This window comes from Opisthocomus hoazin, chromosome 6, assembly GCF_030867145.1.
Source record: "Opisthocomus hoazin isolate bOpiHoa1 chromosome 6, bOpiHoa1.hap1, whole genome shotgun sequence".
NCBI lineage: Eukaryota > Metazoa > Chordata > Aves > Opisthocomiformes > Opisthocomidae > Opisthocomus > Opisthocomus hoazin.
In genome coordinates, this window is record NC_134419.1 from 67,150,859 (window position 1) to 67,168,428 (window position 17,570).

A 17,570-nucleotide genomic window follows, 5' to 3' on the forward strand; every position below is an offset into this window, starting at 1 on the left:
CTGTTTCTTGCCTATTTAAAAATGAGCCTTGGTGACTAGCTCAGATATGGATGACTAATGTCAGGGGGTTGAATCTCTTCCTGTGGTTTCCATGTTTTTCCTCTATTGCTTGTTCTTCTCCCCTCTCTTCATAAGCAGAGTTTAAGCAGGCCAGTTCCTCAATGCTGCTCCAGTTCTGAGAAGCTTGACTGCTTGAGCAAAAGCATCTTTTTGTGTTTTTTTTTCTAGCTCTCATTGGGAAAATAAACAAAACACCCAAACCAAAATACCCCAGCCCCAAACAATATCCTCCAATCAAGCCAGCACGGTGTGTCACCCTGAGAGTTCGTACTGGAGAACTGCAATAGCATGGAGATGTTTTTCATATCCAACACTGTGCATGCATGCGTGTGTGTATAACTCCTTCTTTTCCAATTCTGTGGTTCTGACTCCGGCATGTTGCACGTGTTTGCGGCATAGAATCTGACACTCCCTCTTTCAGGGCCTGGCTGCTTATCTCGGAAACAATGCTGGTGTTAAATAAAATGTTGCAAATGTTCTTAGAGTTTGAAGAAGCAGCAGCATTCTGCCTGTGGTATGTAATATCCTTATGATTCAGAGTTGTGCTGAGCAAGACAAGCATGAGTTAAGGTTCTGGCCTGTGGTGAAATAAAGTTGTATATCACTTGGGCTGCCAGGGTCTTTCCTAGCACAGATTGTGTATTCTTGGTAAAACATAGGACTGTGTTGGTGGATGTGATATGTCTGGTGCTACGTTCCTTGAGTGTGGAGCATTGTGATCCTGTTTGGATAAACATTTGCTATTTACCTTCTTGATGTACAGCCTGTTCTTTTTTTAGTAGTAGGTCTAACTAGGCTCCTGAGCATAGGTGGATTTTCCCTGGTGCTCAGTATCCATTTTCAAAGACTGTGCCTGTACTACTGAGCTGGGGTGACCTCAAAGCCAGGTGTGTGAAAGCAGAGCTGCGCTTGGATCCTGCTAGTGTGACCAGGCTGATGATTCCAGTGCAATACTTTAGGTGCTTTGACAGGCCTGAAAGCACGTTAAAAGGTATATTTTTTATGACATGCAATGCTGGCCTCTTCACCTTCCTGAATCCCACCTGCACTGTGGCTGTGTTGTATGCCAGTCTGCTGGCAAGCAGAAAATCTAGGGTCATGCCTAGCAGAAATACCTGGTGTCTGCTGCAAGGGTAGATGAGATTCATAAGCATCATTCAGATAGGCTCAGTAGGGAATATGAACATTGTGTGTTTGTTCTCGAAAGCACCTCAGCTTTTGGGAGGCTCTTGGAACCTGTTTGCTCAAATACATGCAGAGGTTGCTGGGATCAGCTCAGTGCTCTGACTGTGTTTACTGAGGTGCCTCTGTGGTAGATGCAGGATTCTGAGTTTATTTTCATGTTAAAAGCTGAATTTTGTCACCCTTGCCTTGAGTCAGGACTTTGCCTTTCTGGGTTGCATCCTGCTTCTGAATCACTCCTTAGTCAAGTCCTCTGTATGCCACTCTTTAGCTGTGTCAAGGCACGAGACCAGCCCATACAAACATGAAGACCCATAACGGTTCTAATGTTTCATTCATCAGAATAGGTCAAATAACGTGATGGATTTGCAGAAAGACCATACCTTCATGGTACACCCTCATGGTACACTGAAGTTCATCCCTCTTAAAACAGTGTGTTGGAGCGCTCTGGGAGGTGGAAATGCCAGAGATTACTTGTCACTAAAGGGCCAGAGCAGACCTTTAACAAGGGAAGATCCTGGCACCAAACAAACCTCATTTTTTTTCATCATTTATTATTCAACCTTGGGACAAATGAATCTCGTATGAAATCTGCTGTACTTGCCACTAAATTTGTTGTCTCTTCTAGAAACATCTCTTCTCCCATGAAGGGAGATGAACAGAAAGTGTGTGTGTGTATATATATTCAATTTTAATGCATACTAGAAAACTCTTTATTGTATATTTTATTTAGTAATTCAACATTAACCTTTACATTCGCATATGTAAATAGTACTACGAAAGGGAACTGGGCCAGAGAGACCTTTCAGGAATTTGTTCTGTCATACAGCTTTCAGATTCAATCATCTGGTTAAAATTCAAAGTGGACACCTAGAATAAGTGGGTGAATAAATAACTAGAAGTTCTTGAAATGAATATCCTCCTTATCTCTTTATATGAAATCTCCTAAAGGCTGCAAGTTCAATTTACTCCTTCTACCATCAGTTAGTCTGAGCTTTAATAGAAAGAAGGGGGGGAAAATGTACTCAGTAGCTGGTCTCTGGTTTTTGGCTTGATAGAGAGAAGGATCGTCCTTGAATGAGACACTGGGGAGAGAGGAGTTAGAAAGACTCATGCTTCATGCCACAGAGCTATCTGTAGCTACTGCTGTTATGCAACTGCAAAAGAAAAAGAAATGCTAGGGGCAAAAGATAAAAGAGAACCTAAGGAAATGGATGTATTTTATTAATCCTTTCCTCTCATGGTGAGAATGGTTAATCTGATGCAGAGTACAATAAAGATGGTAGTCCCACTTGCACTTGCTTGCGAATGTGAGTTAACTGAGGCTCAGCTGCCTGGAGCCCGTGATTTGTATAGCACTGTGGCTCAAGCTGCAAGTCATACCCAGCGTCAGGAAAAGGAAAGGATAGCCAAGTGGTTTGATGCATCTGATGCAACTCAGTCTGTGTGCAGACGTCCTCATATGTGTAAAACCATGTGAAGTGACTCAAGGAATATAGCTGTCAGGCACTATGCTAACGTAAAGACAGAGTTGTAGCACTGTAGAGTTTTGACTCTTTGAGTGTGAATTTTCGATTATTGTTTCTAATAATCTGAATGTTCCTTCAGAAGGATGGATGTGAAGCTGTTGGGATAAACATTTGCTATTTACCTTCTTGGTGTGTGGCTTTGATGTTGACTTCATGAGCCTATCCTCAAATTTAGAGAAGGAATTTTCTTTTCCTGGCTCTTTTAATTAAAAAATATGAGCAATATTTTATTTTTTATCTAATTCCTTTTGGGACAGAGGATTCTCTACTGTATTTTTTTAGACTGTGATTGGTTGATCAGAAAAGTAGAGGAAGCCCAGACAGCATGAGCTTTTAGTGCAGTATCTTACCTTTTGGCAGTGCCAAAGAACTATGGCCAAATCAGAGTATTCAGATCATGTCTGATCTCCTGAAGAACACGGGGCAGAAAATCTTTCCTAATATTTCTTACCACAAGCTCTGTGATGTTGGTTGGAGTGAAGTCTGTGTAATTGGAGCCCATTTTGACATGAAGACTGGAAGATGTCTACTTCCATCTCTTTTCCCCTGATGTGCTTTATTCACTGGCAGCTTGAGCTGTCATTGGCAGGAATGGGACTTCCTACTGGAATAAATGCAAAGGACTGATTCTTTGTCTTTATGCATACCAGTTGCATTAGATACTTAATGGGGTCTGAATTTCAGTTTTTGAGTTTCCTTTCGCTAGCTATACAGTGATTTGGTTGTGTAGTTGAGTACAAACATAATAAGAATTAATCAGCTGCCTCAGGCTTTGGACATGGCTTAAACAGCCCTTTCCAATCACCTTTGTAGATTATTTGATGGTCCAGCTGTGATGTGGCTTCTGGATCTCTGTGGTCAAAGATGTTGCCCATTAAAGAAACTTTAATATTCAGTGCAACCACATATAGTTTATCTTCCCGGTCACACTTAGCCATCCATCCTACCTATGCCATAGTACACATCACTAGGTTGTGAACCCTTCTGATCTGAACGTGGACCTGCCTCTGATTTGTAAATCCAGTTACTCAGAATCGAATCAAATGTAGAACCTTTACTCAAATTATATCATTTTCCCATTAAGGACCTAAACTTAGATATTACAAACATTTAAGTTTCTCAGCTCTGTTATCTACCTCCTTAGCCTGCAATCAACCCGTATTTTATTAAGCCAGAATTTACTTCAGATGAAATTTGTTTGAAATCCTGTTCAAAACATTGCCTGATATTTATTTTGCTGTGATCTGGTTGTAAAGCAGAGTAGTCATTTCTCAGTGTACTGTTTTTCTGAAGAACCAAACTTGCCCAAAGTTGGAGAAAAGGAGCTTACATATGCTTTGATTAAGAGTTAGTGGATTGTGGGTAATAAACTAGTTATATGGAAAATGATGTTTGTGGTATTAAGCTGAGTATGTATGAAGTGAACCTATGTCTAAGACTTAGTGTGGAGTTGCATGAGAATTTGGTTACCTTACAGCTGCATGATTTGTTAGCCAAAAAGGCTAAAAATCATCATTAGATTGAAAATTTGACTTTCAAGAAGAGCCACTTCACTATCTTTTATGTTTAACTAATGAACAGAGTGATTTCTAACTCATCTTAAAATTTAGACCTTGTTCCTTTTCTTTCCCACAGAGAAGACTGATGTAGTCCACACCATAAAAATGAATTGCAGCATGACCTTGAGTATAGAGTCACTACCTACCGCATCATAGTCATGTTAACTAATTTAATTTGTCTTTCATTCTATTTAATGTTAGGAATTGACATATCATCGATCACCTTCTTCCTGTTGGGCTGAAAAAGCCATGGGGACCAGCAGCTTTGTCATATGGCAGCCAAAGCAAATGTGTTGACAGCTGAAATCAGCAAGCAGAAAAATGTTTGAAAAGGTTTTGGAAGAGCCAGCCTGCTTCTGAGTCTCAGCAGCTCAGTCTGTGTTACATGTGAGGGCAAGAAAGTGCCCTATTAGCCTTCCCTGGCAGCGAGGCTGATCAATGGCTGTGCAGGACAATCCATTCCTGTTCTTTAATCTGAGTTATTTTTAATATTTTATTTAGTGGGAGTCTTTCCTCTTCTTCCTCAAAGTTTATACCTCTTCTTTCTCTCTGTCTTTCAGCTGTACAGCTCCATGGACTTTGGAAGAAAATGGCAGCTCATGCATGAGCGGGTCACTCCAAACAGGTTTTACTGGTGAGTTATGCCCTCAGGCTTTGCTTGCTTTGGGCACATCATGGTGGGGAGAAGGGCATCTATTTGAAGAGATGGTTGCTTTACCTGAACACGAAGAATGCCCGTGGTTTTTGGTCATCATCAATGTTCTACACTCAATCCATAGTGTACGTATCTTGCAGTGCTATAGCTGAATGTCTCCATGTTAGTACCTCTTTCTTGTCTGATAACAGTGGTGTACTGGACAGACAAGTGCAAGTGTTTCAATAATTGCAAAACTCCTGGTTCTTTGTTATATACCTACTTACAGTAACACAGAGAAACTGCCCGGTGCTTCAGTGACAAAGCTATGATCATTAGCCCTCCTATTTTTCAACCCTTCTAAGAGCTACTTTAGCCTACAACACAGTCTTTGTGCAGAGCCAGGCACTCTGACCAGTCTCCTTATGCAACTGCTTGGAAAAAGGATGATTCAGACTCTGCTTTGAATTACTCTCTGAGGAGCTAGTTTCTTTCTACTGACTGGTGAAAGCCCAGATTCTGCAAACAGTTTGCTAAAAATCTGCTTTGTGACAATCTTCTTTTCCTTTTCCCAAGCGTCGGTCTCCAAAATTGGGAGAATGTGTTAAAAGCAGATGATTAAACAAATTTAGTTCCTGTCTCCAAGCTCCTCCATTTCAGATGCTGTTTTTCCAAACTTCTCTCCCCCATGTGAAGGCCAAGAATTGAATTTAGAGAGAAATAGAAAACTCAGCAATAGTCTTCTCTAGTTGAATCTAGGAGGTGGGGTTTGAATGAGATTCTGAACACTGTACTACATGCCAGATGACGGGAGGTGTGTGTGAACATGTAGAAGTGCTGATTTACAGAATCTGTGAATAGTTGAAGAAGTGCCTGGTCCTTAAGGCCAGATATGATGGTCATATTAAGAAATCAGAGGCTCTTAATTTGAAGAGTCAAAAATAAGAAGGGCTTGGATGACTGAAGAATTGACTCCCAATTGCAAAGCATGAAAAGTATATCTTCAAGTCAAATTCTCATAGAAATTCTTACGTGTCATTAAAAATATCTGGAATATGGGCCCAAAATATCTATAGATTCGTTTTGCAATATTTCCACACTTTGCAGTGGAGATAGACACCTCATATGATTTTCAAATTGTCTAGGTCCTTCTGCGAATCTCTCTAAACAGCTTTAAACTGCTACATTTAAAACATGGCTTTTTGACACCAAGTCTGCAGATTTTCCTCAGTGTGTCTGTGGATTTTGGGCAGTGTAAGGTTTTTGAACATCTAGGAAAGGAAGTCGCAAGGCTCCTAAGTCAAGTAGACCTGCAAAATGTATCAAAGATCTAGAACCTTGTCTGACCATGTCACTGTTTCACATTTGCGTAGTGAAGGAAAGGTGGTTATGTTCTCCTGGTTCTGGTGGCAGGTGGTTGATTGACCTGACTGTCAAAAATCCTTTGATTTCACTATTCATGTTAGGTGCACGTGACAAAGGTGAGTGTAGATCCTCTCCAGGTGTGTCTTTCTGTGGAGTGGAATAGCTGGTCCTATGGGATGATTGTACCCCACCCTTCAAATAACACAGTTCAGCTTAGGGGAGAGGCTTTCCTGGAGGATAAAATGCAAGGGCTGAGATGACTTAGGAACAAAGCGGAATCTCTTTCTAAAGGAGAGGCAGTGTTGTTGTGGTTTATTTTCTACTTTTATATAATAATGGTTAGTAGGAACTGCCTGTTTGTTCATGTGACACCCAAACCTGTAGACTGTTTTCCACAATCTACCTCATTTTTCAGACAGACTTTTGACTGCACAGTTTGAATGCTGCTTTTTAACACTGCGTTATATAAAGCCTCTGGTTCTCTTAGAAAATGTAGAAAGTTAAAACTCTTATGGTGTAGACCTAGAAATCTTTATTCGACTCAGAAACAGTAGAATCCCATTGACAATAAACTTTCTAAGAGAGTGAATTAGGTTTTTCCCAGAGTGAGATAGATTTGAACCAATTCGTAGTGCAGGGGTCAGAGGTGTTGAAATTTTGGAACATAATAACTCCCCTTAGCTGTCTGATTTCTTTCTTTTTTTCTTTCTTTTTAAAGCTGCAAACTGTGATAGCTTACAAGTTCTGGCTTGTAAGATGTGAGCAGAAAAAGAAGTGCAAGGAGAACACTTTAGCCTCTGGAATTGTGGTTTCTTTTTTATTAGGCTGTGAAAGAGGGAGAAAGTGGGTATAGCTGTAAGTTTCAGAGGGACACCAGCTGCTACTCTGTGGAGTTCATCAGCTTATAAAATAGTGTTATCAAACCTCTTAATTAAAACTTCCAGGAAAGGTGAAATAATACTGAAAGGAAGATGCCAAAATCAGAGGTGAGGTGCTCATTTGTGCTACTCTGCATGGTTTATTAGTAGGGGCTCAGGTAAGCATCCTTCATCAAATGGGACAGTCTTCATCTGATTTGAATGCAGCTGGCCTTATCTGGGGCAAGCCTTTGTCTAATGTTTTTGCCTTCAAGGCATGACTTCCATCTCTCATGCTGCCATGAATGGGCTTGTGAAGACTATAATCTTCACTTGGTTCATGGGATCAGTCAGCCTGACAGGGAGAGGTCTAATTTTTCTCTCTCAGACCTTTCCAAATAATTATACCTTCCCTGAGAGAGCTCAGAAATGGAGACTTTAAGGCCAGGAGAAAATTACAATTGCATCAGAACTTGTGAGGTTGGGGTGTGAATTTCCACTCAGCAGAGTAAGCAAGACCTGTCTGGTAGTCATGGCCACACAGGTCACTCTGTGCATTTTGCATTTTGACAGGCAGCATCTATGATGGTTCTCCACTGGTCAAAAATGAAGTCCTAAGCTTCAATCTTCATCTGGGGCTTTGTATCCTGCCTCTTGCCTCCAACTTCATTCCTTAGTCCCAGATGTTGGTGCTAACCCCTGGTTTGCAGTTTTATGTTCTCATCCCATACAGGTATCACATGTCCCACGGTTTATGGGATATCTCTCATCAGATCCTGCAGCCAGGTGAAAGTTTGTGCATGAGCTGAGATCCACCTCTGGGCCACTCAGTTATAAAAACTAGGATTTGAGATCTCTGCTTCTGTAGTAGTGATTCATTTGTTAGTTACACCCACTGATGGCAGTGGCAGAGCTTGAACAGAATGTGTTACTTGATGTGAGTACAGGCATCCAAATTTGGCTCCCACGTGCCTTGGCCTCAGAGATTTTAATAACTTAAGATCGTGTAAGGCTGGGAATAGGAGCTTATGCTGATGTGATACAGAAATTCCCAGATCACTCATCACTCTCAAATTACTCAAGATAACCGGAACCAGCATGGGTGCAAAGTTTGTTAAAGACCTTCTCAATGTTCTTTTCTTTTAAAACACATTTCCGCAGCTCCCTCTGGGCCCTGTTCATTTTCTCTCACTATAATTTAGACACCTGTGCTATCATGTGGAGGGATATAAAAATACAGTCCATATTTTGTACTGTAGAAATGATGGGGAAGTTTGCTCGTCTGTAAAACACATGGTGTGTTCTGTGCTGACTAAATACTGTCTATGTTCAGATAAGAACTCAAAGGACTTGAATTGTCCTTAAATTGCTTTACTACCTCTGCCTTTCCCAGAGGTGGAACAACAGGAGTAAGGCAAGACAGTTTGGTAAATGGAGCATTCACCAAGCCTTGTTCAGCATTTTGGTGGACCGCAGCTTTTCCATGTCATCTTGGGTGAGTCAAGCTGACTTTGCCTTTTTACCCCTTAGGTAGCATTGGGAAAGGAGAGCGTTTCTTTTCCTTGTTGGATGTAGTGGGTGAAGTACTCAAATATTGTGGTATCAGGTGCTACAGCAGTGGATTAAGAGCACTGAAGGGCACTAGAGAGTTTAAAGATGCTTTAGTGGCATATGAAGTCCTTTTATAAAGTTATGGCTTAGTTCTTGAAAATGTGGAGTTCCACAAGGTGACCTGTGTTTTCTGGCTAATCAGCTAAATGGCTGTGAATATCATCCCCTGTCCATCTGTCTGTGGAGGCCCTGCCTGTGTTTGCTGAGCAGACACAGTGATTGCCGTCTTATGAAGAGGACAGAGCTATGCTCCTTGAGATGCCCATCCCCTTTCTTAGTGTCTCCTGAGGCTTCGCTTTGCTGGAGGACTCATTCACATTTCCTTTCTCCTGTAATCACTGGGGAATATGAAGTGGTGGATGCGGGACCATCTCCCATTTTTTTTTTTTGCCTCCTATACCTAGATATTTACCTTTCATTTATTCTTTTTTAAACATGGTCTCTGGGACTTTGGGGGATTCTGTCAAAGCCTGGGAGCAGGAACAGTGGGGAAAACCCATGTGTATGGAAGAGCAGGAGAAATCTGCACAGCATTTCTAATGGCTACGGGGATATATGGAACACTGAAATCAGTGCCCAGGATGAACCTAGTCAGTAAAAGACACCGAAATACACACTACTGATGAAAGCTGCACAGAAAACACTAACGAGGCAGGAGGAGAGAGACAGCAGGAGAAGGAAAATAGGATGTGTACTGGCCTGGCTTCAAGGAGCAGTGTTTGTATCCGCAAATATGAAAAATTCGGTGTAACAAGCAGTTCTCAAATACACTGCTGATTCCCTCACTGAGTCTCCCCAGAATTTTTTTTTTCTCTTTATGTGATAACCAGCCAGATTTCTGGTTGTTTTGGTATCCGTGAATGCCAGACACAATCATTTTGAACTCCAGCGATTAAAAATCAGGAGAAGGGAAGAGGCTGTGCGTCTGCTTAGGCTGTACTTTGGAGTTATGGCTTTTCTGTCACAGTTGTCTGAGACATAAGCCAGCAAATTTTGTCTTGAGGGCAAGGTTTTCTGTCTTTTTGTCATGATTTTGGGTAGGAACAGTGATAAAATTTAGCCAGTATATTTCTATTTATTTGCAGCTTGAATTTCATTAGGACTATGGTGGAGGTAGATTTGGATAGCTGAAAGTAATATAGCAGAAGATAAGGGATTTACCTCAGTGTTTCAAAAGGTAATGATTAGGGTTTGGATCTGAAGTTGGGCAAAGGCTTCTGTCTGTTTTTATCTCCTCATCTCTGTGACAGCACTATTTCCTAATCCCAGTGCCAATTTGGGTCCACACAGACTGTTTCGGCAGCAGTTCCAGAAGTGACCTTTGGGTACAGCTATGGTTACCTTTACTTGACTAGTTTGCCAGCAATGAAATGGTTAGTCAAATATATGCCTGTTCCTTCTGTAAATCCTGCTAATCATTAACTACCAGATGGTGTCATTGCATATTGCTGGGGAAACATCGCTTGATTTTTTACAGCCAAGATTAGTGTTAAGAAAACATAGTCTTATAAATGTCAAATTAACTATTAAGTAATCCTGCGTTAGAGTTCTTCAGAATGAAAACTATACCATACATGGAGCTGTGGATAGAAGGAATAGTTCTAGTTTGACAGCCATGAATAACACCACCTAGAGCATCATCGAGCCATACACCCAGTGGCTATTCACGTAGACCGCACATGAAGAACTGAGCAGAGACCTAGTACTGGACACTTTTGTGGGCTAATGACTCGTTTGCCTGTGTTAAGGGATTTGCTTCCCATGGCCTGTAGGTGAGAACTCCTGGGAAAGGTTTTTCTCCCAGAGGGTCATGCTAACATAAATCCGGAAAGTGTTACTTGAGTCACCATGACCACGAACCGTACTAGACTGAGGACAAAATTTTCAAGTTCTAGCCTCAAGCTCTGTAATAAGAGTTCAGGAGAGATGAGATCTTTTTAAAAGGTCTTGGCATATATTGAAAGACTTCCTTGCAAGCTCACATTAGTTGATTAAAGCTCACAACACGGTGGTGATAAGAAGGCCAATTTTATTTTCCTTTTCACTGAAAAGTGGGCAAGTGGGGGAACTGTGAGTTTAGGGATTTGCTTTTCATTTTGTGTGCCTACAATTAATGCAGTTGGCATTATAGAAATTTAATGTTTCCAAACATTAGGTGGTAGCTGACTAAGATTACACAGTAACTCAGTGGCAGAGATAGAATTGGAACCTGGATATCAAGTTGGATACTTTCCATTGGCAGAAACAGTGTTTATTTCTGTTGATAAAGTTTCGAGTTAATAAATATATTTGAGAATTCATGTCAACATTATCAAAATGTTTCTCTCAAAAAATTAAACAAAGGAACATCCTGCAATGTTTGACTTTTTTTGGATTTTGTAAAGTGATTTTTCAATTGGAATAAACTCTCATTTGACCATATATGAACTTTAAAGTAGGGAAAGAGTGCAGTGTGAAACAAAATGTCTGGATAAAGCCAATATAGAGGGATCCGGACTCCTGTTCCCACCTTGATCTTTTGTGAAGCAGAGCAAATATTGGTCCCTAATATCCAAGTTAGGTGTTCAGTGTGCTTATAAAGTATTTCTTCATAACTGTGATCAGTAGCTTACAAGAGTGATCAACAAAGTTTGAGAAACCTGTGTAAGTTTTATAATTTGCTTTTGTCCATGAGTACATTTTTTTCTAAACTTAATCCTATCCTGTTCTTAAACTAGAGAAGGCTAAGTATTCTTCTCTTACGATAGATGTTGTGGAACAGTATAAAATTGTAAATGACCCTAAGAAAAGGACAGTCCTTCACTTTCTATCTCTGGGAAGCCCTGCAGGAAGAGGCCACGTAGACCCCACCTGTTCTGCTTGTGCCTATGGTTAGTGTAATGTTCACACTACCATTCCCATTTGTGAGCACAGTGCATGGGTTTTTTAAACTAATTTTTGAGAACTTGACCAAAATAGTTGGATCTGGGAAAGCATCTTTGTAGAAGGTGGGAAAAACCCCTAGTACACTACTGGAGGAGTATTACAGAATATTTTCTGGTTTACCTGGCACTAAAAGCAAAGATATTTGGAGTTCTGTTGTATGTTTACACTTTATGCTGACTAACAGCTTCATATTACAATGGAAATGTGATATGAGTCACTTTACTATGGATTTAAGCTATAAATAGTAGCTGGTGCGTTGGCAGAACTCCTAAAGGATGTTCATTGCTTGACTTTGCTGTTGTGTGATGCTCCTCAACTGCCTGCTTTCCCAGGAAAAGAAGTGTTTGACTTTTTTACAGAGTCCTGTAGATGCCGTGCTAACAAGCTCCCTGGGCTGGTATTTTTAGCAAGAAAAAAAGAAAATCATATTGCCTACAAGGATTGTGTGTGATCATGAATGGAAATAATTTAAAATACTTTAAATTATCTTTTAAAACCCATAATCTATGTAACAAATGAACCACAAGAAAAAAGCCACCTGATAGCAAACTCACAATTCATATACCACCTCTAAAATTCTGGCTGCTATCACAGCCAGAATGAATTCTTTCAGTGGGTCATATATACCCTCTGTGAGGGGAATGTTGGAGTAATTTGCTTTTGAGGAACTTATATTTCTAAGCTCCTTTTGCTTGAGAAACACAGTGTGTCTTGCAGAAGGAGGATTTACCCCTTCTCCACTAATGTGACTGTGGATGTCCTTACAGAAATACTATCTGGCTTTCAGAATTTGTGGTTTGTTGTGATTTTAGTACAATTTGTGATGTTAGCCATATTTATGACTTTAATGTACTGTGGCTGGCAGTGATTTTTTTTTTTTTTTTTCTGTTTTAAAAGTTGGAAAAGTAAAGGCTGAAATGTTTCTGTTCATTGGTTTGGAATTTAATGCTTATCACGAAATGTCACATATTGTACTGCACTTAGGGCTTTCAGCCATCAGAAAGCCTTTTCCTTTGGTCTCTTATCTGTCGGGTTTCTTTATGTCCCAGTGGCCAGTCTTTTCTCTTGTTTTCCCCATTGCTAATCACAGAATCACAGAATGTTCGGGGTTGGAAGAGACCTCTATGGGTCATCTAGTCCAACCGTCCTGCCGAAGCAGGGTTGCCTACAGCAGGCTGCACAGGACCTTGTCCAGGCGGGTCTTGAATATCTCCAGAGAAGGAGACTCCACAACCTCCTTGGACAGCCTGTTCCAGGGCTCCGTCACTCTCAGAGGAAAGAAATTCTTCCTCATGTTCAGACGGAACTTCCTATGTTTCAGTGTGTGCCCATTGCCCCTTGTCCTGTCGCTGGGCACCACTGAAAAGAGTTTGGCCCCATCCTCCTGACACCCACACTTCAGATATTTAGAAGCATTTATTAGGTCCCCTTGCAGCCTTCTCTTCTTCAGGCTGAACAAGCCCAGCTCCCTCAGCCTCTCCTCATAGGAGAGATGCTCCAGTCCCCTCACCATCCTTGTAGCCCTCCGCTGGACTCTCTCCAGTGCTCCTCATCTTTCTTGAACTTGGGAGCCCAGAACTGGACGCAGTATTCCAGGTGGGGCCTCACTAGGTCGGTGTAGAGGGGGAGGAGAACCTCCCTCGACCTGCTGGCCACACTCCTCCTAATGCATCTCAGGATCCCATTGGCCTTCTTGGCAACCAGGGCACACTGCTGGCTCACGGTCAACTTGTCATTCACCCGGACAGCCAGGTCCCTCTCCACAGAGCTGCTCTCCAGCAGGTCTTCCCCAAGCCTGTACTGATGCATGTGGTTGTTCCTCCCCAGGTGCAGGACCCTGCACTTGCCCTTGTTGAACCTCATCAGGTTCCTCTCTGCCCAACTCTCCAGCCTGTCCAGGTCTCGCTGAGTGGCAGCACAGCCTTCCACCACTCCTCTCAGTTTTGTGTCATCAGCAAACTTGCTGAGGGTACATTCTAGCTCTTCATCCAGGTCGTTGATGAAGAAGTTAAACAAGACTGGGCCAAGTACTGACCCCTGGGGGACATCACTAGTTACAGGCCTCCAACTAGACTCAGTGCTGCTGATGACAACCCTCTGAGCTCTGCCATTTAGCCAGTTCTCAATCCACTTCACCGGACCACTCATCCAGCCCACACTTCCTGAGCTTACCTAGGAGCATATTATGGGAGACTGTGTCAAAAGCCTTGCTGAAGTCTAGGTAGACAACATCCACTGCTCTCCTCTCATCTACCCAGCCAGTCATGCCATCGTAGAAAGCTATCAGATTGGTCAGGCATGATTTCCCCTTGGTGAATCCATGTTGACGACTCCTGATAACCTTCTTTTCCTCCACTTGCTTGATGTGACCTCTAGAATGAGAGAATGAGACCTGTAGAATGAATAATCTTGGATCACTTTGTAATCCCCCTCGCTCTCTTGTCACTAAGTGTCGAAGACTGGAACAAACCTGATAAACTGCTAGGAAGAAGGATCTGAGGAGGAATTTGTTGAATAATTCTCCCAATTAAGATAGATCCCTGGACTGGATCCCAGTGCAGTGTCTGTGTGGACAGTACACGGTGGAAGGATCTATTTCCTTCTCATGCAACAGGGATAAGATACCCGAACTTCATCGCTGTGTTTCACAGGCCAATGTTGGAAGCTTAAATGCTATACTGCAGATTTGTGCAGCCTGCCTGGGCTGACTCCATTCAGTCTCTCCCAGATGCATGTGAACTCAAACACAAATTAATTTTAGCCTGTCAGTAACAGTCCCAGAATAATTTCTTGCGATACTTTGTAGGAAGCAGTGATGAAAGCCAGCCCTCTAATTAATATATTGAGTAATGCACCTCCCTGAGGCATATGGGGATGTCCCGTACGGTCATAGCTTGGCAAAGCTAACCAAAAGTTAGGCTGCTGGGCTGATGGTAGTATCATATTTTGTGCTCTCTGGCTAGCAAGGAGTATTCTGCCACTTTTCTTTTGTGCGGGATTTGGCTTAGGTTTTGTCCTTTGTTCTGTACCACACTGATCTATGTTTTCGGGCAAATGGGAGAATTTTCATTGTGGGAGAGAACTGCTTCTTGCTTTTAGATGACTTGCAGAGAAGTCTTTGGGAGTTGTTTTTAAAATCACCACTGTTCTGAGAAGTTGAGGAATGACCTTTTCACATACTCCAATTGTAGACATAATTTTCCAGCCATTTCATTCTGTGGTAAAATACCTGTTGCCATCAGGGAGCCGAGCAGCTTTCCTGGACCCAGCCTCCCTGCTGCCCCAGACCTCATCTCAGATGACCCACTTGGATTTCCAGAAATGCACCTTTGTGTGGGTTCTTACAGCTCTTGTTTCTTTACAGCAGCTGGGGCTGGAAGCATTCTTGCATTGGAGAAAGTTGCAATCTAATGGAGAATTTATCCTCAGTAAGTACATCAATACTACCAGGGACCATTTTTGCTTTAAACTAGATTTTCAGTCATACCTCAAAGCTCTTCAGTTAGATTTTCTCAAGAAGAATCAGGAAGGACCCAGATAAATTCCAGTTCATTTCCCTGAACTGACTTCAGCCTCTGAACCTTTGGAAGTTTGTCTGCCAGTAGGTTGAACAAAAACAGTTGTTTTATTTAACAGAAGGAGCTGAACCCATGCTGTGCAGGAAGAGCAGTCTTATCGTGGCGAAGCAGACAAGATGTTTCTGCATTCATTTAAACGTGAGCCATTTGTGTCGCTCAATAACATCCATTAAAGATAAGGAGGTCCCTCTTTATGCCTTCTGCCTGTTGGAAATTAACAAACTCTCTGAAAATGACAATTCATCAGCAGTTATATGAGGCAGAATTCATTCTCGGCAAGAGAAGAAATTGAAACTCCCATTCTTTCGCTCCCTGGCATTCCCCTGAGCCTCCTCTGTAGAATGAGATGAGTTTAATTCTGCTATTGTTAAGCATAGCGAGCATGAAGCTACATCAGAACATAAGAGCGGGAAGGAGTATCTTATTAGCTGCACTACAGGTTCTTTTAAATAATGTTGATTCAGTAACTTGTCTCTTGCTGATCATATACAGAACAAGGACGAGAAGCTCGTGAGTGAGGCTGTTTTACTTGCGTATTTGTAGTAAGGTAAATGGAATAGGAGATAGCAGTGGTTATCATAGCTCTGTAATTATCTCACAGGTAATTGTCCTCCGTTGGGCAGAAGGCGATAAAAATGAGATGTAGGCACATTTCCGTGTTTAGTGAAATACCAGAACTTCTGCAGCGGAGTTTAAAAGAGAGAAACATATTGACCTGTGACTGCCAGCAAAGACTGAGGAAATAATAAATAATACCTGTAGATTTCAGAGCTGATTGCTGTAGATCTAAGTTTTCTACCACAGGAGAAAAATCCTAGTTTTTATTGGAAAAAAATAAAGAAAAACAAACAAAAATGTTACCAGGTTTTTGGCCAAAGGGTGTAGAAAGATTCTTAGGTTTTTGCTCGCAATATTTTTGGTTTTCAGGTTTTGATTGAAAATCTTTGTGGGAAGGAGACGTGTTCCATTATAATGCTGATTTTAGGGGCAATCTGTAATAGTGACTCCCTAAAGCCATTTCTGGACCTGCTGTAGTTTCTCTGGATTTTTTTTTTTTTTTTTTTTTTTTCTGCAAATCATTCGATTTCAACAGCGTGTTGACACTTTGGAATTTGCTTCGAGGCTAGAAAAATCAGCAGAGTATTACTTTTCATTTGGCCTTGTACATTTCTTTCCTTTTATTGCTTGTCTGTAACACCAGATGAAGAACCCAGCATAGAGAAACTCTTAATTTACCTACAGCTTGATCATTCATCTTTACTTCTTGATGTGTGGGTAGCACAAACTTGCATTGCAAGAGTTCTGCCCTGAGCATTCTGACTTGAAAAGGGTAATGCTTTGGGGATGGGGAAGCTTTGGGACTCTGCCGTTGTGAAGAGCTGGGAATACGCCTAGTGCTCAGCTCCCTGGGCAGCCTTGTCTCCTTATTGTTGGTACATCCATATAACTTGAAGCAAAGGAACCCACAAAAGCTTCCTGGTTTCTCTGGTCTCTCCTGCTATAGTGTCACACTTCTGCTGACGCAGGGACCTGCATGTGGCTTGGCCCTTTTATTGATCTCCTCTCCGTTCTGTTTGTGAGGATGCTTCTGTTTTGAATGCAAACCTGTCACGTCATAAGACACGTGGTGATCTGCAGACCTCCTGTCACCATTGCTTTTACCCATCATGGCCATGCAGACTTGCTGTTTCTACAGACAAAGCCTGTCTTTGCATACATGTCTGCTGCCAGAATCTTTTGTTTCCTGCTTCTTTGTCTTTTTCTCTTGTGGATGTTGGGACAAACGACCATCTCACTCTCTGCAGCTAATTGAGTGTGATTTTTTTGGGCAAGGAGACATGTTGATGCATTTATGCTTGCTGGTCCAGAACAGAGTAGTTTATTCTCCTCTGTCTTTCCCTTCCTTCCCCTTCTTTCCTCTCTCTCTCTTCCTTTCCTGGCCAAAGGTTAAAAGTCAAAGAATGAAATAAGCCATTTGTTCTCTTCAGGTTAGCATAGGAAATGAAGAGAAAGAACTGTCACAAAAGGTTTGTGACAGAAATCTAGTTTTTCACATTTCCTTTCTTCAAAATGCGTTAACTGAACCACAAATCTATTTCCAGAATGTTAGATGTTATCCCAGGGTGATTCTTTACAATATTCTGCAACAGGGAATGTGGACATATATCCTTCCTTAATTAATACAATGTAAAATGCCCATAGGCATATGAGGCTCATCAGCATATCTTATATATTTTGCCTCTGCCAAATTTCATACTGTTATCCCCCCT

The 17,570-nt window shown here is 41.6% G+C and overlaps 1 protein-coding gene across 1 annotated transcript in view; it reads left to right on the forward strand.

Moving 5' to 3' along the window:
- SORCS3 (sortilin related VPS10 domain containing receptor 3) overlaps window positions 1–17,570 on the forward strand; it is a 334,020-nt gene that overhangs the window by 207,701 nt on the left and 108,749 nt on the right. Inside the window, exon 5 of the mRNA XM_075423696.1 lies at window positions 4,891–4,964. Within this exon, the coding sequence (XP_075279811.1) occupies window positions 4,891–4,964 (74 nt within the window). The remainder of the gene's footprint in view (window positions 1–4,890; window positions 4,965–17,570) is intronic.